General features: G+C 43.5%; 1 protein-coding gene across 2 annotated transcripts in view; it reads right to left on the bottom strand.

The window, feature by feature from the left end:
• The window catches only part of grb10b (growth factor receptor-bound protein 10b), a 63,099-nt gene that overhangs the window by 26,342 nt on the left and 14,799 nt on the right, over positions 1-21,958 (bottom strand). For both annotated transcript variants that reach the window (XM_084556210.1, XM_084556211.1), the window contains exons 3-5: positions 14,748-14,844; positions 8,099-8,408; positions 5,525-5,669 (exon numbers count right to left, since the gene is read on the bottom strand). In XM_084556210.1, the coding sequence (XP_084412336.1) occupies positions 5,525-5,669; positions 8,099-8,408; positions 14,748-14,844 (552 nt within the window). The remainder of the gene's footprint in view (positions 1-5,524; positions 5,670-8,098; positions 8,409-14,747; positions 14,845-21,958) is intronic.

Genomic DNA, 21,958 nt, shown 5'->3' with positions numbered 1-21,958 from the left:
CTTTCTCTTCAGCAACTAGAACACATGCTGTAACTTGTATGTTAAACTGATAATACAGGGGATTTTGCAGACACACCTTGGCTATGAAGTCACTTTACTCTGCTTTAATCAAAATTTGAATATTAGTGAAACAAATGACTATGTGTAAATGGCATTTTTAATACAAGAGCAGAGTATCTTATGGGTGATACTTTTTTACAGTCTATTGGCTACCGGCACACATTGATATCCAGGGTATTTATTTTAGGCAGAGGAGAGAAAATAAACAATCTAGGGGAGAGAAGTTGAGGCTGCAGCTGCATCAGCTTTGCTGGGGGATAACAATGGCTCAGACCATCCAGAAATGGAGTTGCTGGGAGTATCTGGCACGGGCTTTGTTCCAACTGCCCTTTGAAACCAATAAAAATCATTCAGTGTGGGACGGTTTTGTCTGGAGTGACAACCACCCAGTGGGAGCCAATGCTGTAGCCCGGCTAGCTCAGTCGGTAGAGCATGAGACTCTTAATCTCAGGGTCGTGGGTTCGAGCCCCACGTTGGGCGTCTAACTTTTATGTAGGTGTGATTAGAGATGTTTGGGGCAGAAGGGTCCCAGATTGACCTCCCTTCTATGTTCATGGATGAGGTTCCTTGAGCAAGCACCCAACCCCGGTCAGGGTCCCCCATGTGATGCAATACTATGTGTGACCAACAAAGTAATAGACGTGAGTGCTTATAAAAAATGTGCATGGCTTCTCTTTACCCAGATGTAGTGCTATTTAAGTTCTTTGTTCTGTGTTTTAAAGCAGCATGGTCGGACATGGACACCTACACACATTTTAACAAAGCCAGCTGCAACACCTCAGCAAGACAGGCACATTGTGCGTAGTGCATCTTGGCACATGCAGGAAGCACCGTAATGTTCATGCAAGCAGATAAACTCAGAAACTGTTTGTCCATATAGCACCCACTGAATAAGTTACTGCTTTAACTGAATATAATTAAAACCAACATTGTCTGATTATCCACATAAATACGGGAAATTGTCCCTTTAAGAATCATATAAATTCATTTAAATTAGGTCTCATGATTTCTACAAGTTGGAGGCTGCTAGTATGGGCTCATGGTCAATTAGATTATACTTCAGAACAGTACACTTCATGCTGGCAACTTTCACAAAATGCTTTTTTTTATAAGTAGGACTCACAGCTTTGAAATCTGACTCACTCAACTCAGTCATGTGGAGAGGGAGAGGGAGAGAGAGACAGAGAGAGAGGTGAGGAAAAGTGAGATGAGATGGAAAAGTCATCAGTGTAACCATCATTAGAGCAAATGGTAATGATCCCTTTTGGGATACTGTGGCAGAGCAGTTGCCAAGAACACAATCCAGATAAGAGAAAGACAGAAAAGGATACTAAGGAGATGGTACACAGATTACTTGTGAGTTTGCCTAAACCTGAATGATACGGAAAGCCCTATTTCTTCAGTCACTACTTGTTCAGCTGGACAACAATGCTGGCAGCGAGGACCAACAGCCCATTTGCTAACATTATCACTGCCAACCCAAACTCCCCAGCTTGTCTGGCACCATGTGCTATTTTGAGATTCTTACTTCATCTTGTGCATATAAGTATTCATCAAGCCAGCTGAATTATTACAGCACACTCTACGCAGTACTCCTAGCTAAGATCAACAAGAATTCTTGGATTGTAGTAAAGGACCAAAATGTGAAGCTGTGACAGAGAAGCAGAGAAAGATAAACGCTGCCATATAGTCCAAGACGCACAAAAATAGACTAACCATTAGGATGATAATGAAACGCAGACTAGGGAAGCAGATACAGGGCGTGGGGAGCCTGCCTTACCATGGCGGAAAGTGAGCTACAGGACATCCAGTCCGAGTACACTAAATCCAACAAAATCTGGCAACCCAGTCATCAAATCAGTGTTCCCACACTAGTAGCAGTGGGGCCGCTATGGGAACACAGTGTCCAAGTGCTGTACTGCTGAGGACAGACGTCAAGAATCTAGACAGAAAAAAAACTTATGGATATACTGGCTTACTGCCTTGCACTCAAGGCTTCCTATGGATTTTTCCACTGCACAACATGGCTATACAGGCCAGGCTCCTAGTGAGTGTAGCATGCTTCTAATACTTGCTTTTTGGCTGTTCATGGGAACATATATGGAGCTTTAGGATTACACAAATCCATGTTGGTAGTAACCCTCGACACTGTGTCGTGATTGACAGCTTGCTAGTTCAAAGTTCTTAATCAGTCTATAGCTCTCACACTAAGAAAAGCAATTAATTCTGATGTTGCCTTGTACATTTTATAGACTGTACACTTACAGAACAAAAGCTTAAAGGTCAGGTGTGTAGAATATCTAAAGGAGCAGAGAGTCTTCTTCTATGGAGTCAGTCATTTTTCTAGCCCAGAAAACATGGACCAAACACTAGCTTTAGCTTTTGCGATTTCAGCAGCAAGCTACATGCTTGGTTAGAGAGGGTGAGGTGAGTGGCATTCAGTTGGTTGCAATCTGTTAACTCACCACCAGATGTCACTAAATCTGAGACACTGGTCCTTTAAATCTTAGGTTTAGTACATACAACAGGTTGATAAATTAATGAATATTGCAAGTCAGTACTGAAAATGGACAAAATAGGCCACCTCAAGGGCTTATCACCCAGATAGCGCCACAAGGACAACATTACGATCACTGTCACTTATAGACCACTGACAAGACACTGACGCTGTGTAAATGAAGGAGGGGCAACTATCACCCCTCTTACACACCATGTAAACACTTCTGAAATACAAACAGTGTAAACAAATACATTCCCTATAACTCAACGGACAAGCTGGAGAGAGAAATGAAGGGAAAAAATGGGGATGATAGTACATGAAAGTAAGGAAATCATATGCTCACGTCAAACAGCTCGGCCAGTGATTACTGACAATCCTGCACTACATCCTCATGACTCCTGCACAGAAGCCAAGGAGTGAGGTAAGGAGGAGCAGGGGGATAGGAGTATTAGAGTCTGTCAGAAAGAGCCTGGAGGTCGGAAAATTCAGTAAACTAAATGCAGAAACTTCTCAGGCTGGCTGCCTCATCTGGATACTTGGGAGGACAGCGAGACGGGTAGATAGAGGCAGACTAACAACGAGAAGGATAAAGGCAGAGACAGAAAAATGGGACAAAACAGGGCACATATGGTTCAAATTGTCCGAGGAGCACGGGTGCAATAATTTACCTGCTCACCAACCTAAAAAAAACAAAACATCATTATTTATCTTAACCACATAACAACTGAATATGTGTTTGCAGGAAAGTAGTGGTACTGCTGTGGCTTTAGTCTCCAAAGCTGGACCCAAGAGGCACATGCGTGTGAGGTGATGGCTCCGTGGGAGAATTTTTTTTTCAGTCAAAAGGTGCTGAATTAAATTTCCACTGAGGAGCAATGAGACATACTTTCCATTGCCATCAACAATGGATAGACACTGCCAATGCTGTAAATAGTTTACAGAACTTGCAGAGACAAACAGGCGGACCCGAACGCAAACACACAGGCAACTTAAAAGAAATACACCCCAATGCATGGATGGATGCACAGCACATTCGCACAAAGTTTACACGAGTGTGTGCACTGTAAACACACATGAGGCATTACATTTTCCATTGCTTTCCTAGCATTGTTTCTTGACAAACATTTCGTGAAAACTTTGTTTTTCTTATATCTAGCAACAGTTTATAGGCATGTTTGAGCGTTCAGTACATTCTGAGCAGATGTATGGCAATGCTTCAACATGTGATGTCAAACTTTTGTCCCTTTTATGTTGCCCTACAATTCTTAGTTTGTAACATGACTGATAAACTTACAAAGATCCTTTTAGTTCATACATTAATCAGACAAAACAATCTCACATGACAAAGGAGAACAATGAAAAACACTGTGCATATCTACAGTATCTGTATAGTGTGTGACTGGATCACTTTGTATGAGCAAACAACTTTATATTGGATGTTACATAAATGTTTCTGTGCTCCATTAGTGCCAGATTTAGTGAAGGGGCTAAAAAAGTAAAGTTGGTTTATAAATCATCTAATCCCACTTTCGCAGATATTCTACTGTGTAATTATTTTAAGGTAATAGATTTCACGTCTGCCGCTAAACTCCAATGCTCCTGCACCTCCTCCAATCCCCCACTCCACTTCCTGGCCTTTACTGCACTCTTAATAGACCGTCTGGGAATTCAAAAATCAACAACATTCCCATCCTGAGCAAGTCACCCACTCTCGTAAATTGGTTTCGGAATATTTACCAGACCAGGCTGGTTGACGTACACACAGCCAAAGTTATGTCACAGCAAGTAATTCAAAGCAAAACCCATAACCGCTTACCGAAACATTATTAATCTTCCACCTGTGTAACATATGAAGTAAGATTTACCAAGAAGTGCTGAGTTTATGCCACCGTTAGTAATGCGAGCCTACAACATCTCCACAGAGAAAGAAACAGCTCCCCCTCCCATGAAAAACAAACAAGTCCAGTATTAATCATTTAGAGATTTATTCATGGCACAGATGGTGATTCAAAACCAACACACCCCAGCTTTTTAATTGCCTACCAGATGCCACAGGTTTATCAATTCATCATGCTATTAATGAGCTGACGTTCGAGAAAGCTGAGGAGGTCATATTAAACTCAGACTTTGGTTTTGACTGGAAACGACTTAACTGGAAGTGCAGTCTACTAATCTTGCACCATAGAAACCATAACCAGAACAGGCAGGATCTTAGCCAGGGAGAGTATTTATGAGAATAAGTCCGCCCTCGCTTTACTGTAAACTGGTATGTTACTGTAACCAGTATCGGCTGGTTCCATATGAAGACCATTAAAAGTGACGATGGAGGGGAGTCTGACTTCCAAGAATAGACAAGCCAGTCTCTAAATCTTTGTCAGCACATAAACACACAAACAGGCTCACAGATATGCAATCATGCGTGCAGGTATACACGCTCTCTCTCTCTCTCTCTCTCACACACACACACACACACACACACACACACACACACACACACACACACACACACACACACACACACACACACACACACAACCTCTGCTCTTCCACTTTTCACCTCATTCTTTTTTCCTCAAACAAAGCCAACAAAGCCTCTTGAACACACACATGCACTGTACGGTACAGTGCCATCACATGCAAGCAATCAGCATGCCTCACATGAGCAAAACATGAAGCAGATGTCAGGCAGGGGGGAAAAAAAAAAAATCAATCCTAAACATCCAACATGACCGCTGAAACAGCTGATTTACGACATTCTGCATCCTTCAAAACAGCTAACTTGAGTCACACACGTCCCAGCATGTAAATAAATCAGCATGTGTCTCAAAGTCTCTTCTTCAATGGGGGAAAAGCATCTTACGCAATGTGAGTCAGTGTTTTATTTCCAGTGCAACCACACTACTTCCTGAAAGGTCATAGTTTCAGGAAAGTTTCCACAGTGAATCTGAGTGGTGTTTTACTTACGTATTTGCATGTAGATGGTTCTCCAGGAGGTAGAGAGCCAGGACTGAGGACAGGTGAGCTTGCTGGACTGCAGAGCTCGGGGAACGGGTTGGGGATGGCCGGGAGAGATGATGTCCTCAGCTGCTGCTCCTCCTCCTGCAACCTCCTGTACAATGGAAACAGGAGTCAAGCTACAATGTGATTTTTATTTGCTAATTATTGGGGCAATTTTTTTTACTTTAATCTTTAAGCTTGCTACACACTCTGCAAGAAGAGAGACATTTGTTCTCGCTGCACTAGAAAAAGCTCGTTCTAGCAAGGTAATTTATACTTCAAAAGAAACTCAAACGCAGAATTCCGGGGAAATCCTCACAAGGCCCTCCTACCGCAACATGCGTCACACGCGCTATTATGGGAGATGCGGGAGATTGGCCGACGGATGCCGACGTATTTTCGGATGTAGGCCAGTCATTTTGACGAATGTGTCTTGTCTGATAACGCCGGTCATTCAGCATGCACCCACACCCAGTATGCCGATCTCTCAGTAGAGATTAACGGTGCCACTACGAATATTAGCATCTGGGACCTCACATAGTGGCCGCTAGCATTTCCGCTTTTCCGTATTAACAACGTCCACTACTAATTTCTACCACAGAATAGTAACTGGGCAACAAGCTGCGAGAACTCCCAAACGAGGCCTGCAAGCGAGAACAAACTTCTCGCTTCTCGCGGTGTATACTTCACTCGAAACTCAAGTGCAGTGTCGAAGTCTGGTGGGCATACGCTGCAGCATACGTCACTCGCGCTAAGCATTGTGGGAGATGCAGGAAATGGACGACGAGAGGCACTTTTCTTATTATTTTCCGATATCGGCCAGTCGTTTTGATGACCATGTCCGCTCACAGAATAGTTGTCGGACACCACGCGAGAAAAAAGTTCTGCCCGGTTGATGTGTCGAGAACAGGCCGAGAGAACTCCCAAACAAAGGCTGTAATAACAAACTAACTAGATGTTCTCACTCCTCAGAAATCTGAAGTGGGCGTGGTTAATGCGGAAAAGTCTAAATGCTAACCGCTACTCTCTGAGCTCCCACATGTTTCACGAGAAACTCAAGGGCCCTATGAGGACTTCCCCGGAATTGTGCACTAAAGTTTCTCAAGAAGTATATGTAACCTGGCCTGAACAAACATTGTTCTTGCTCTTGCTCACCTCAAGAACAAGAGCAAATTTCTTGCTTCTTATGGCGTATGTAACATGCTTTAGTTGCCGTGACCTGGAACATCCCCATAAAAAGTGAAATGGGAGAACTTTCAGTTGAAAGCTGCTGACATGTGCAGGAGAGGCTGATTTAAAAAAAGCACCGCTGTACAGTATTCAGGCTCATGTCTGTTTCTGTCTGATCAGCCCATAATCAAAAGTCTCCCGCCAAGAGGAAATCACAGAACCCCCGCAACCCTCATAGCTATTTCTTTGCAATATTTATAAAGCATCAATTCTGAATCAAGACATCGCTTTAAAGCACTTTTTGAGTTAAGCACAAGCAGTCTAATTTGACAGCTGATTATGAGTTTTTCAGGATCTAACCATTAAAAAGAAGAAAAGAAATAACAGGCAGGTCGGTTTGTGAAATTCCGGCTCGACAGCTAGCGCACACACACACACACACAAAAAAGAAACAGTGTATTTTTCTTGGTCTCTTTCTCTCTTTCTCTGTCAAACTCTGCCTCACTGTAGAACCCAGCGAGTTCAAAAGGGAACGGGCCTTTTGATGTCGTCCCATCTGAGCTTGAGAACAGGGTTATCCAGAGGTCAGTCCTGAATAATAAGAACTTCGGGGCCTGCGTCTGTGTGATTGTGCGTTTGAAAGCCAGAGAGAGGGAGCGCATAAGAGAGAATCCTCCATTACCTGTTCACCCCTCCTCTGTTTCTGTCATATAGTCCAAAGGCGAATAATGGGAGCTGACACCAGCTCTGCTTTGAACGCTCACTATATGCATGCAGCTGTGTTTCTGTTGCATGGGTGTGTGTGTGTGTGCAGCCTTGAGGAGGATGTGGCTTTGCACACTTTAAATTGAGTGAGACATATGGACTCGGTTCTTAAATAAATGAGAATCTTTACTTTTCTCCCCCTGCAAGTGCAGTGTGAAGCAAAGGAGGAGTGACAAGGAGGAACGGGTCATTCAAGGGCCACAGATTGGGAGCAGGGAGGAAACATTATGCCCAATTATCAAGAGGGTGTGGAGGGATGTCAGTGTGCGGGGAAAGGTTTCTTTTCAAATGTGGAGAGAAAAAAGGGGTTGAGCTCTGCATGAGTGTGCAGCTATGCCAGTGAAAATGTTTTGTATGAGGCTGCAAAGAGTTTAAGACTAAACTTCAGAGCCAGACTTTTGTTCCTGCGTGTGCAATTGCCCTCTTTGATTTTTTTATCTACTGGCTTCTCGCTTCAACTATGAGTGAATGCATTATTATTGGTAAAATATTATTTTCCTTAATGATTAATCTGCCAGTAATTATATTTTTGTCTGTAAAATGTCAGAAAATAGTGCAAAATATATTTAAATGTTTTCTTCATCCATCACAAGATGAAGCACCTACCTGACGGCGAGGATGTGCATGGGCTGTGACCGCCGGAGGCTCGAATGGGGCGAGTCTGCGGACGAGGAGGAGGAGGAAGGCGGCTCCGGGGAGACGTGGCTTAACACGTGTGAGTGCTGGCCCTGCCGCGGATGGCCGTGTTGTGTGTGATGTTGATGGTGGTGGTGGTGGTGGTGGTGGTGTGAGGAAGAGGTCTGTCCGTTGTGCAGTAGCGGGGTCGACTCTGTCTGCTGACCACTGCAGGAAGAGTAAAGGCTCTCCAGCGAAGAGTTCATATCATTCACCAGAGCCTCCAAGTCAACATCATCCTCTGAAACACACAGGTAGAACATATTAGCGAGAGGAAAGCTTTCCAAAATCCCTCCTCCGAGAAGGGCATTCCATGCTCCTGTAACATACATGAACAGGTTGCACAACTGTTGAGGTTAAGTGAAAAGACAAACCTTTAACTGCAGGAAAATATGGAAAAGAAAAATGTCCTACAATCCTGCCGCTCTGGATTCAAACAGTAGAGGCACACAGAAAAAAGTAAAGTCCCTGAATTTTTAGGGAAATTCCCTCTGCTTCTCTATCTTTTCACTGTGGCCAGGATTTGAACCTTTAACCTTACCCTGCACCACCTTAATTCCAAGTAATACAAAAACAAGCGAGCGCACTCACTCCCATGCATACAGATCGCTAACCAGTTTGGCCAGAATGCCCAATCAGCAAGACTATCTTGACTACGTACATTGTGCTGCCCTGTGAGCCAAATCTCCAGGGATATCAGGTACAAGCACAAACCTGCCCGTAACACTTTTCAACTCTTACCACTGGGGTTCAGAGCAAAGGCATTGCACAGTAAGCGTCCGCTCAGTATTCACACTATGTTTCAAACATTCAGCTTTTAAATGTCCTTAAAAGCAAAACGTGGTATTCTTTTCAGGAGAGGAATCTCTCCTCAAAGCCCCGGAGAAGACCTCTGGGCACATTTAAATTCATAAAGTGAATGTTTCAGCTGACTCCAGGAGCGTGTTGTATCAAAGTCTGAAGAGGGCTCGGCTGGAGGGGAGAGAGCTCTGATTTAATTGCCTCGTGCCGCGGAAGTTTTATTATCCGGGTAAACTGGGTGTCTGATTTTGCTCTTTCTAAATTATGAGCTGCAGTGGCGACTCATCCTTGTGATTAATATTTCTTCATTATGAAAAAGAAATCTATCTCATACATTAACCATAAAATCTCTGGATTCAAATCTGACAAGCATGCTGTTGTACGCAGGTCAGCCGCTAGGGGGAGACAAGCTCTTACTATATGAGGCAGGGGCGCTCAGACTGAGGGAAGCCCGAACAAGTATTAGGACATGACGTGGCAAGACGTGACATGACATGACATGAAGTTATTGTCACTGTGGAATCTGATAAGCCTTTTTACAAGAAAAGATTATTAACTCTTTGTTGAGGGTCACACATTGTGTTCTGGTGGTCAGTAACTGCAATAGCTAATGATATCGGCCTTATACAGTCATTATCTTCATTATTCAGAACTGCTTTCTTGTTTTTATTAGTACACTAAATATGCACTATTTTAGCTAATTAACAGATTTTGTAATTACATGCAAATGAGGAAAACTAACAGGATGATGTGGTAATATTTGCTTAAGGACTTGAGCATCTACAAAAACATTGCTGTGCTACTGACTAACATATACATTGTTGTTTTTTTAACTTTTATTGTGAAGGCCCTCTGTCAGGATTACAGGGCTTGCAATGTGCCACATACAGGACAGCTGATGCAGTGTCTCCACAGCTCAGGGTGCAGGACAGCTGATAGCTGGATTGTGCGAGCAACTCCGAGGGTCACGCTGCTCTGAAGCAGCCAGAAGATCCGACACTGGCAAACAGAAATTTGATTGATGTAATGTTATAGAAGCAGTGACTCCAAGTGGGCCCTCTAGCCTGGCAAAAAATCTGTTTCCTGTGGAAGCACCCCTCGCGTTTGTTTGGCCCTCTTTCAAGCTGCAGATACCACCTAAAACTAAAAGTGTTGTCTTTGAGGAGCTTTTTTCTGAAAACGTGTCGGGTAGCCGTATCACAGGTGCCTCTGAATCGCAGGTGGTTAATCTGTAGGTATTAATAGTGACAGGTAAGCTGGAGCAGCTACTTATAGATAGCCTGGAGAGCTAAAGAGCTATATACCACAAGACAGAAGGTGCACACAAGGCTAAGGACAGAGCAAGAAACCTGTAACACAGAGCAGAGCAACTTATCCCGCACGAGCAGTATTCCAACTTTCCTTAATAATATATGTTTCAGGAAGGCAATACTGAACAAATGAAGAACGAATGCTGAGTGGGAAAATCAGAAACTAGATCTAAAGCAAGGAAAATTCCAAAATGACATAGTTCCCTGAACACATCAACCGCTCATCATCTATCATTCTCACTAGGTGAGACATGTACCCTCGAGCTAGTGAGAGAAAATAAGTTTGCTCATAAATCTGACCTAGTTTGGCCTCTGGAGGGGGTTGGCAAGGCTGTGCGAGTACAAAGAAATACAACACATAAACTCACGCACAAGTGCAGGATTTGGGGATTTGTGCGTCATTATCAGTCATACGATCGCAATCACCCCTGCATGTCACAATCGGCCAAACAAAGGTATGCGTCATGCGCCCTGGTGTAAGGCAGGCAGATTGATGACACAGGCAGCATGCAGGCAGGCACGCACACACAGAGGATTTAAACCTGTGAAGATTTGAGCCATGGAGCAAACTGTCATTGTTCTTTGTTTGACATGGAGTTCACAAAGCAGAAGTTATGCGTGATACTTGGCTTTGGAAGACGCGAAACGAAGACATGAACTCCGTTATTTATAATCCCCAAACACAGTAGTCACGGCACGTCTGCTCTTACAATATTAAAGTCTTAAAATATCAGAGCAGCTAAGGCGTCGGGGCACGCTCAAAGTTACAGATGCACACAGCTGTTGACACTGAGACTTAGCAGGTGTGATGGAGCTTGATGTTACCAAACACTGCAGCGAGTACACTGCGAAGATCACTGCGTTATGGGCGTGGACTTGGCATCGATCTGAGCGGTCGGGTGAAAGAAGTTCAGCGGCAGCAGCTCGTGCAAAGCGAAATCAGGTTTACACAACAAAAGGGAGACGTAGCAGAAGCAGAAAAGATCATCTGAAAGATAGCAGGAATTCTTTTTAAAGCCGTAGCCACACAATAGAGGGATTTCTGTTGAAAAACTGAATAAATAAATCACACCGCGGTCAGGTGTTTACCAAAATCAGCAGGCTTACCAGAATAAAATGAGTGTAAAACGGGGTATTAACACCTCTAGAGCTTTCTCTGGATGAAGTTAAACACACTGCTGTCCTAATACTGTGTGATAAATGGATATAAGTAGAGGAAACACCTCATTAGCAAATCCTTCGTCTACATAAGTCCTCTACTGAAAGATGTGTGATTATCCTGAGTCATATCATGTTAAAAGATGGTGTATCAGTGTGTGGGCAGATGAATGTTTGCGTCCTACCGTTTATTTATTTGTTTGATTCAGCGTTTAGTCCATATTAGGGCCACTGGTTTCATTATATTTGATTTGCATTGGGCATGAACTGAATAAATGCTTCAACCCAGTGTTAGCATTTAAGAACGTAAAACCATTATTGCATCTATCGGTCCGTTCTTTGTAGAACTCATCCTAAACTCCACTACACATGAAACCTCACTGGATCACAGGACAGCACTGGCATTATTGTCCCTCTTCCTTATTGTTTAATTCCTCCCATGAGCGGAATTCATTTACTCCTCTAGTACGTCACTCCCTCTCCTTTCTCCTCAAAGAACCAACACCAAAAACAACAAGCTTCCCGTTCCCCTATTGTCTGACCCACGCTACAGTGATAATAAACTAGTCGAGTCTGGTAAGAATCTGCATAAAAGCTGAATATTTTTGATCATTAGCTAGCGAGGCATGGCCGAAACGAGTCTTTTGTATTGATGGCAGATCCATATGGCGCTCCTCAACCCAGGAATGGAGTCTATGCATTTTTTTTTCATTCCTGCTGGTTAAAAACAAAGAGGAGGGGCAACCCTCCTAAAGAAAAGGAGAATGTAAGGGGTATACATATACAGTACATCAATTGAACACACACACCCACCCACAGGATAAACTGCCCCTGAATACAAGCCCGGGCCGAGGGGCTTTCCTTCAAAAGAATCAGTGTGTGAGCATAGACGGAGCAAGACTAAACTGTAAAGCATGGCTCTGCCCTGGGGAGTACAATACCTCTGGTGACAGCGCACACACCCACTGAGGGCCAAGATTCCCGATGGGGAGGGAGAAAGAGTGGGAGGGTCAGAGGGATGCAGGAGGAGAGAGGGAAGGAGAAAGGAAAGGACGGACAGGAGCGAAAAGGGGGGGCTGTGCATCTTACTATGTACAGTTTTGTAGGGAGCAGGTTATTTGGACATCTTCTGTGACAAAACGATCTATCTGCCCTGCTAGCTGTGTGGTTCTGGATGCTGTGATGCTGGTCCGTTAGATGACGCATACAAGAAGAAGGGCTGCTTAATTTGGTATAGACTTTCATGGAGCAGGTTCCAGCTCAGACGGCTTAAATTGAATCAACTCTTAGACTCACGCGTCATAGTCTTTTCACTGCAGTGCATACAGTATCCAGCACACCCTTTCCATCATGTGGAGAGATCCAGAGTGTTTTGTGGGATCTATTAGCAGAAATGTAGCATGGGCCCAAGTCTCGACAGTAGTCCACAATGGACAAAGCAAACACGAGGTCCCAGGGAGGCCTTTTCATGTTCCTATTTCGAGGCAACTTGAATTTGGTATCATTACAGCACTGTAATGCTGCTGCCACTGCCGTCTCCTCTCTACCCCAACATCCACCTGTAGGCTCTGAGTCTATCTTCCCCCAAAATGAAAGTCTCGGCAAAGCTGAACTTCTTATTTCTTCGCGACAAGTTCAGAGCATCGACATCAAGCAATAAGGCTGTAAATATTCCACATCTGCATAATAATCATAACAATGGTTCAGGCTGGGACTTGTCGTCTGTGGATGAAAGTGTATGTGTGTGTGTACCTGCACATATAGGCCCGTGTACGTGTGTGTGTGTGTGTGTGTGTGTGAACGCCCACGGCATGTTACACTACGGAGTCATAACTGGAAGAGGTGGGAGCGTCACTCTCAGGCCTGAGATTTTGACTGGTTAACCCCTCCAGAGCCACGCCATCAGATTACTGCGCCGCATTGGTACCATTGATGGGATTTGTTGCCTAGCAGCGCTATACCCATCTGAGACACATATGGGAACTCCTCCTCACCATGCCTCCCTCCCTCTCCAGGAACAATGGTCCCCTCCGTGTTACCAGCAAGGGTCTGAGGCACGTCGGTGGGGTTTTTCTAAAATAGCGAGTTTACTGGAAAGCAGGAATATCATTGTCGGCAGGGAGAATCATTCCACTACTAACATCTGAGTCAGCGGGGCTCTAAATTCAGAATGTGGCAAAAGTTTTGAATTAAGCCGTTTCTTTTTTTCATCTGCAACATTCAAAATTTTGATTGGAGGCTTCTGAGTTCCTTTTCATTCTACCTGACCGGCATAAACGATGAATTCATGGAGCCTTGGATACAGTCAGAAGCTTTGTTGTTCCGCCATAGGAGCCACCATACACCTAGTTGTGGAAGCCTACTCTGTCCGCTACAGCTGCTGTCTCTTCACCTCTGTCAAATCTACGTTGCTGGTTGACATAAAACGCATCGCTTTAGGTGCGCCAACAAATGAATGAATGAACTACCCAGATATACAACTCCTGTACACTACGAAATGCAAAGAGATTTACCTGGCGCAGATTAGGGCAAGCAGCAGTGGGTGAAGAGATTTCGCGAACGGAATTTATTTTTAAAAGTCCCGTACTATGGCTTTCAAGTAATCTAAATTCATCAGCCGCTCCATTCCTCCAGAGTTCCCTCCATCCCGGCTAATCCTGAAAAAATGACAATGTAATTTCTGCTCCATTTATTTCCCATGCCAGGGCCAAGCGTTCTAATTCACTGGTTGAGTCCTCGCAGACTCCCCGCCCTCACCTCCCATGCTGGGCCAATATTGTGCCTAAATCTCATGCTCCGATTGTCATGGATGAACCGTGTGTGGCACAATTAGATGGACAGCGTAATTATAATGGCACCCTGTGCTCATGCAGATCACCCCATGAACAGCTGAAATGTTTACAGCGGAAGAGACCCAAATATATATTACAACACTTAACCCACCCCCGTCCCGGCGGAGGATTATGAAAAGCAAGCCGCCGTCCACACTGTCCTGGAACAAAACACGCTCACGCGCACACACACACCGACAGTGACTTTTGTTATTCTCTTATGAATAAAAATCGATAAAAAACATTCCCAGCAAGCTTGTGCGGACAACAGTAACTCCAAGCAGTGTGCAATATCATATGACAAGTCCCATTACATGTGTAAAATCATACGTAATTTGAAATCATATGTAATTTGATGTCAGAGTATCTGTGTCATTCAATTATTTTACATGTCTAATGTACAAGCATCAGCTAACACACAAACAATTGCGCACAAGCACACACACGCACACACTTATTTACTGGCGGCCGAAGACCAACCTTGATTGTTAGGAGAGTTCTGATTGGCTGATTGCTGGAAGCTGGGACCAATGAGGTCAGCCTGTCTGTGATTGGAGGACCGGTCTATATTGTCCTGCTGGAGGAGAGAGAAACAAGAACAAAAAAAAAGAAAAATAATGTCACTCCACTGGAAACTTGTTTTATAGGAGCACCCCAACATTGTTGGATTACAGTTACAACTAAGAAGAAATCGATGACGTACAAATATGTCAGGGATGCTAAAGCTAAAACAGAAACGATCAGTGCATTAGAAAACTAAACAAAAACATTAAACTTATAGTATAAAACAAATTCAGAAGAGCTGTGTTGGCGTAACCTTCGCTCCACAACTTTTTATCCCACGGTGTGTAAACATGGTCAGGCGTGTATCGCTGCACAGATGAATGGCGGTTAAAAAGATAGCCTCGAACCACAGTGTCCTGGTTTGACCTTTGCGCTACAGAGTCTCAGCAGAGTCCCGTTACGGTTTTAAGTTTTCCATAAAGAGATAGAAATCACAGCAAGGGATTAACTACGTTTGTATTTGTATAAACATATTTGACTAAGACGTGTTTCTGGTACTTACATGCACTCAAAATGACAACGTATCATATTGTTTGTGTGTTCGTGTGTGTGTGTGTGTGTGTGTGTGTGTGCGTGCGCGCATGTGTGTGTGTACATGTGCAGACTGGCGTCCTAACAGCAGGAGAGGGAACAGAACGTACCAAGGCCGACCATTGTGTTCAGAGAAAACACCACAACTGACTGTGGGTCTGTGCGTTACAGCAGCCGACCTCCTCTGACGCTGTAATAAAAGTTGTTGCGGTTGCTTGTTCTGCTTCATTTAGAGTAGCGACAGACATTGCAGGCGGAACGAGATTCTCTTACACGCTTTTTTTTTTTTTTGTGCTAGATGATATCCCGCCCAATTTTCTACGGCAATAGATGGTTTCTGCTTTAGAGTTAACGTTTGTCGCCTCTGTAGATATTGGGTCACGGTGAGGAAAACACGACAACCCTGGTATTCAACGTGTAAATCAGCAAATGCACTTTGTAAGGTTGCCACACAACAACAATTGTTGACCACAATTTGAACTAATTTCTCTTGTTCAACTTTTTAAACAAGGAAACACTTTTCTACTAAATTTGAAAGGTTTTAGATACATTTTTATTAAATCTGTCTTCTTTTTTTCAATGCAATACACAGAAACAGTGACTTCTAGTGCTTAAATAATAACGGTGTTAAAATTCTCAGCACTCTACCTTCTCTAAGAAGACTTCATGAGGATTCAAAGAGAACTAACTCACAGCGAGCACAAAGCTTGACGTGGAATTCCACCCTATGTCTCCGTGCTTCATAATAAGGGCCCGACTGAACAGACTGGAACTATATAATCCTTGATTTGCTTGATTTTTCTTTACTGTTCAGCGCAAAAGAAGTCTTTGCTCCTCTTCCAACTAAATGGAGTATAACTTGGTGCACAACGTCAGGATATGGCTCTGTCCACCGCCACCCGCTGACCTTGCTTCTATACCAACCAACCCAACCGCATCCAATCATTACGATGCACTGTTCCGCCTTTGAAAAGCCCTCCCCCAAAAAGGAAATTTGGCCTCTTAATGGGACTAGGCTCCTTTTGAATTAAATAAATAATTAATAGAACAACCACCGCATCACTAATTTTCTTTCCTATGCAATGGTATTGCCACTAACACACACACACACACACACACACACACACACACACACACACACACACACACACACACACACACACACACACACACACACACACACACACACACACACACACACACACACACACACACACACACACACACTCTCTGGGGGTCCAGCTACCAGACTGTGACTGATCCCTACCCAGTCACCCAAACAGCACCGGGACACTGTTTGGTTAGTGGGACGCTATGGCGTAAAGTTAGTGTGTGTGCATGCATTCAGGATAGGATGGTCATGGTTGAGCTCCAGTGAGCAAAAGCATAAAGACTCTTTCACACCATATACTTGTCTTGAATGGCTGTCTGGAAGTAAATGAGTTAACACACACACACACACACACACACACACACACACACACTGGAGAACCATTAAAGCACACCTTGATCTCTTTTGTGAATCTTATAACCAAAAATCCAAAGCCCAGACAGCCTTTGATTCCTCTATAGACAATTGACAGCATGTAAACTTGGAGGATTTAGTCCTATGGATACCGGCCATTTAGCATAATTCTCAGCCATTCCACTGACTAGCTCTCTGTAAGGTTTATTGAAGTCTTTAAGGCTGAGACTACAAAGAGTAGAGTCCAAATGAGGTAACACATAAAAGCTGACACTTCAGCTGAAGAAAAACACAGATGTTCTCTTTCTTTTATGAATTTTCTCATGTTGCTTGCTCAGTCTCTCGCTCTTTTACGCTCAGGCTCAAAAGCACAGGCACAGGCGCGCACACGTGTTGCTTATGTTCCTCAAGAGGGGTCAAATCAGGACTGAGGGTAGGCCAAGTTTTGACACGGAGCATATAAGAGCCCTTTCACATTGATGAAGTTGAAAGGAACTCCAAGCAGGAGTCAAGAGGTTGAGGGTTCAGCCTTTTAAAAGGGGTCAGTGGCAGCTAGAGACAAGGTTAAGGCGCTGAAAGCGGGACAGACACAAAGGTCTGAAGGTTGGGCCTCAAACAAGGGATAAAAGTCTGAGATGCATGTCAAAGCTACACCTTTAGAAGGGGTCAGACTAAGGTTAAATGTTATGACCGGGATTGAATATGAATCAATGACAGAATTACGGAGGGGCTTGTGGCTAAGGAGGAACAGCTGAAGCGGATCCATAACAATACTTCAGGCTCTATTTTCATGTTGGCGCAGGGCGGGGAACGCAGTGGCAGACGTTTTTGTCTGTGACTCTGTGATAGTCTGAGAGGGAGCGCTGACCTTCGTCTAGGGAATCACTGCAACCTTTACCGATATAAATCATTTAATTCAACTTGTATGCTTTCACTCTTGTAGTTCATTCCCTTTTTGTTTCCAGCGCTAATCCTTGAGTTGAGCTTTTTCGAGTTGTTGCAGTGGTTTTCAAGTCCTGTCTGAGCTCTCAGTTGCCATTGCCACACAATTTCACATTTCCACCGTCTTCAAACTGCTGAAATGTGATCAAACAGAAAAAGAGTTGTATTCCGTGAAGTATTAATGTGTGGTTCCTCCCAGCTCCGTAATCATCAGCTCCTTGTCTACACTGAAGTCCTCTCCTTTAGGCTGATGACTCTTTAGAGACATCCAAGGGCAACAGTTCTATCTGAAGTCTCTAGGTGGAATAATGGCACAAACTATTACGGTATTATTGGTCTACAGGTTAAAGAAACACCCCACGCTTATGTGCCCATCAAAAGTGTAAATTAACAAGTGTGTTGGAGACGGACATCCTCTTCAGTGAAACTATACCTTATCTCCATCTCTTCCTACGAATCCTCCACTTCAATAGACGCACATTTTGTCTCCTTTGCCCGGAGTTCCACATTTTTTATTACAACAAAAGGAGACGTGTGACTGTGATGAGCAACATGATCCAACAGGGATGATTTATAGTTTTTTGGATGTGACTGGTGAAAACTGTCACTGACAGACTGCACACAGGTGCAGCTGAGGTGCCTGCACATGAAAATACTAGAAGCGTGCCAGGCACAGTTTGGCAACGCACACTTGGCTGCTATCTGAACTGCGAGATTCACAGAGGCAGTAAAACACTTAACCTTGTATTATAGTTTTTACTGAGAACGGAATATCCTCTGTCAGTCATATGTAAATCTTACACAAAGGTCCAAGACTTACTTCAGATCGACCATTCCTACCGAGAGCAGCAGCAGTGCTTTCTGGCTGTTAGAACATACATGGACGCAAGGAAGCAAGTGTAAATCTCTTCTTGCATAATTACCAAGAATGAGATCAGGAGGTCACGCTAATGTCTGCTCTACTGCTTTCTTTAACTCTTTGTTTATACTTTGGAAATTCAGGTGTAGTCTGAGAAAGATGGACGAGCTGAGCTATGACATACTGTATATTCACGAAACATGAACATATTAAGGATTTCCATCAGCTTTGTTTGTCTAAATACTTCCAATTAAAGTTAATCACCCGAAAGATTACCCAATTTATGTTCCAATAAAACCACTGCAAAGCTTTTATTGTGCCATTTACCTTCCAGACACATGAACACCTCTATGGGATGTCAGCAGATTATTGTGATTATAGGAAACATATTGCGATGGACAGGGAGTTGTTAGCAGAGCCCAACAGCAACAACACGTGCTTTGTAGACCTGATGCTGATATAAAATGCAGCACAACTGCATTTAAATACACTTACTATTGCTACTACTGCATTTAAAAGAATGCCCATTCCCTACTCTTAAACATGACAATCCCAAAGTCACATTTAAAATGCCATGATCAAATAGAAACCTTTAAGGATCAAGACAGGTGACTGGGAGTGGTGAAGGAAACGGGGCTCCAGTTTGGTCGATATGGTCTCAGTGTTACTTGCATGAGGAGACAAGCACGACATCAACACCCTTCCAGGATTGATCCAGTATTTCCAACGGTGTGGTGGCAAACCATCAGCGGGTTTTCACAACTTTGATCTCGGCCCAACCTAATGGGGCCATGGAGATCTAACTTTATTTAGGTTTTTATTGAACGAAAAGCCGTTGGTGTGGCTGCGTTTGTTTAAATGGACGACGAAGAGTCGAGTGTAAAATTTGCACACAGCTGCTTGCACAACACAGTTTGCACAACACACACTGCATTAATATCACATAAAAACTTGTCTGTGCGACAGAGCTCCAAAGCCTTTTATGTTTAACGTTTTCACTGCGAACATAATAAAAATACGGGCAGGTGCACACTAGTCATTTGAGTACAAAATAATGAGGTCATTACTGGGTTTTTATATAATGCACTCAGTTCACAGTAGTGAATTTAGTTAATCCTGAGATAAAGCGCAATATTTTTGACTTCAGTGGACCAGGATTTTCTTTGGTTGACTACAGACCTGGAATGAAGGCACGCTTTCATGTTGTACAAGTAATAACAGTCTCTGCTGACTCAAAGTTGAAATTGCTAACTCAGGGAACGTATCCTGCATACTGTATCTGCACTGATACATGACTCTTTTGAAATATTCCTGTCAAAGGTGCAAAGAAAATCAAACGCAAATGTTTGCGATTCCTAGGATTACTGATAGGTTACGGGAAACACTGCAGGAACAGATAAAACAATCCAGCTATCTTAGGTTCACTCACAGCAAATGTGCTTGTCTTTACAGTGGACCAACATAGATTTGACGAGGCAGAACACAAGACTGCTCCGTTGATACAGGCAGCATTGTTCTTTGCTTTACAGAGACTCATTGAGTTCTGTTTACATGGCATTTCAGTATGTGCTTTAGTCAAGTTTTACTAGGCGATTAGATGAAGAACCAGATTACACTGACAATTACATAGCCTTACTAAAATGCATTATCGACACTGTAGTTTTTAAATCACCCTGCCACTAGCAGTGCGCTTTCACCTGATTTGCCTCGCTTGGCAAACACAAATCATTTATTCACCAGTCGCGATTATACGGCTGAAACAAGATTAAAGTGGCGATATAATCCCCCGAGTTTAGTGTGAATGCTATCTACAGCTGAATCTGTTTTGAATTGCTGCTGCAGTTTTATCAGGGAAAATCTTCCATAACCCTGGAATTTCACAGTGAATGGGCTTTGTCATTCAGCAAGTCAAGGTGCATCCGTCATAGCTGAATGGTTTGCAAACAGGCGAGCGAGCGAGCGTGCGGGGGCGTGCACGCGTGCTGCCGTGCGCGTCTGTCTGTGGGCACTCGAGTGTGCGAACTGACGTCCATATACTGGAGCTCCCAAACTCAAACGCAAACTCAAAACTGTTAGCAAGGAAGAAGGGCCTAAATGATACCTCACTCCATTCAGATGTTAAATCTTTACATCCTACAGTAATGGAATCATGTATGTCTATTCAATTAAACAATCCCTATTTTATATCAGTTGAATGGAAAATAAAATGACAAGACAAATGTTGAGTTATCTAAGGCAGAGGCACGGAAACAAAATAAACACAAGTGACCCTGACTCAACCGACTCAACTCAACACATGTATGAGTGGTTGAGTCAGTGCCTCGTGCAAATCTTTGGTTTCTGTCCCTTTAAGGTGTGGAGATCTAGCAAACACTGGCAGACTGAAGTCTCTATCCTCTAGCTCCGAGTTCAAAGGTCGCAGATAAAGCCATGACCCAGATGACGAGCAGACAAGAGACTGGCTTCTGATAGGGCTAATAGCGCTACTGCCCTAATCCAAATGTTTGAAAGCCCTTTGCTCTGTGGAAGCTGGAGGGAATGGGTCGGCCATACCCGAAACTGCCACTGTCAAGTCTGTTTTTTCTCACCTGAACAACAAATGAGCACTTCTGACCACAAGCTAATCTCAGTGTGTACCCTGTACCTTGCTGAACATTTATGTTTCCACCTGCATACTGTATACAGTAGCCTAAGTGATTTGCAAAGTACTGTGGAGCTCAAATGTTCTGTTCCTCAGATCGACATGTCACTTTGTTTGTGTATTTGGAAGAGATGAGTTTTCCTTGTGTGACTTTTTAGCATTTTAAGTAGTAGCATAAGTAAAATGTGCGGTATGTAAATTTAAATTGCCCCTACGTCCGATGGATTTATAGCACATGATGATGAATGTTTTGTGTTTTGAGTCACTTGGCTGGCTGCTGATAAGTAGGTTTAACACTGAGAACTTGAAATCTGACTTGTACTGTAAAACTAAATACACTCAGAACAAAAGGTCAATAGGTTTAAGTAAATAGAATCCGAGTAAAAAGGGCAGTCATTACCCGAGGGTGTTTTTAAAGAAACTTTAGCACCTTGTCGGATCAACAGAGTCCCATCCCCCTGCATCTCATTGTAGATTCAACGTGTTTAAATTGGTGGAATGATGGTGTGACATTGTCAGTACCACTTACCGACTCTCTTTTTACTCAGGACTAGACTAAACAATGTAAACTGGGATCACAGACCTTTGTGCCATTGTACAAAACTAAAGAGGCAAATGTACTGTTGGGAGCATCTAAATGATGACTGCTGACTGAAGATCGCTGGTAAAGGCAGAATTTTGGTGACCTC

The sequence above is a fragment of the Chelon labrosus genome (assembly GCF_963514085.1).
Source record: "Chelon labrosus genome assembly, chromosome: 12".
Taxonomy (NCBI): domain Eukaryota; kingdom Metazoa; phylum Chordata; class Actinopteri; order Mugiliformes; family Mugilidae; genus Chelon; species Chelon labrosus.
This window is presented reverse-complemented; position numbering and strand designations above follow the sequence as displayed.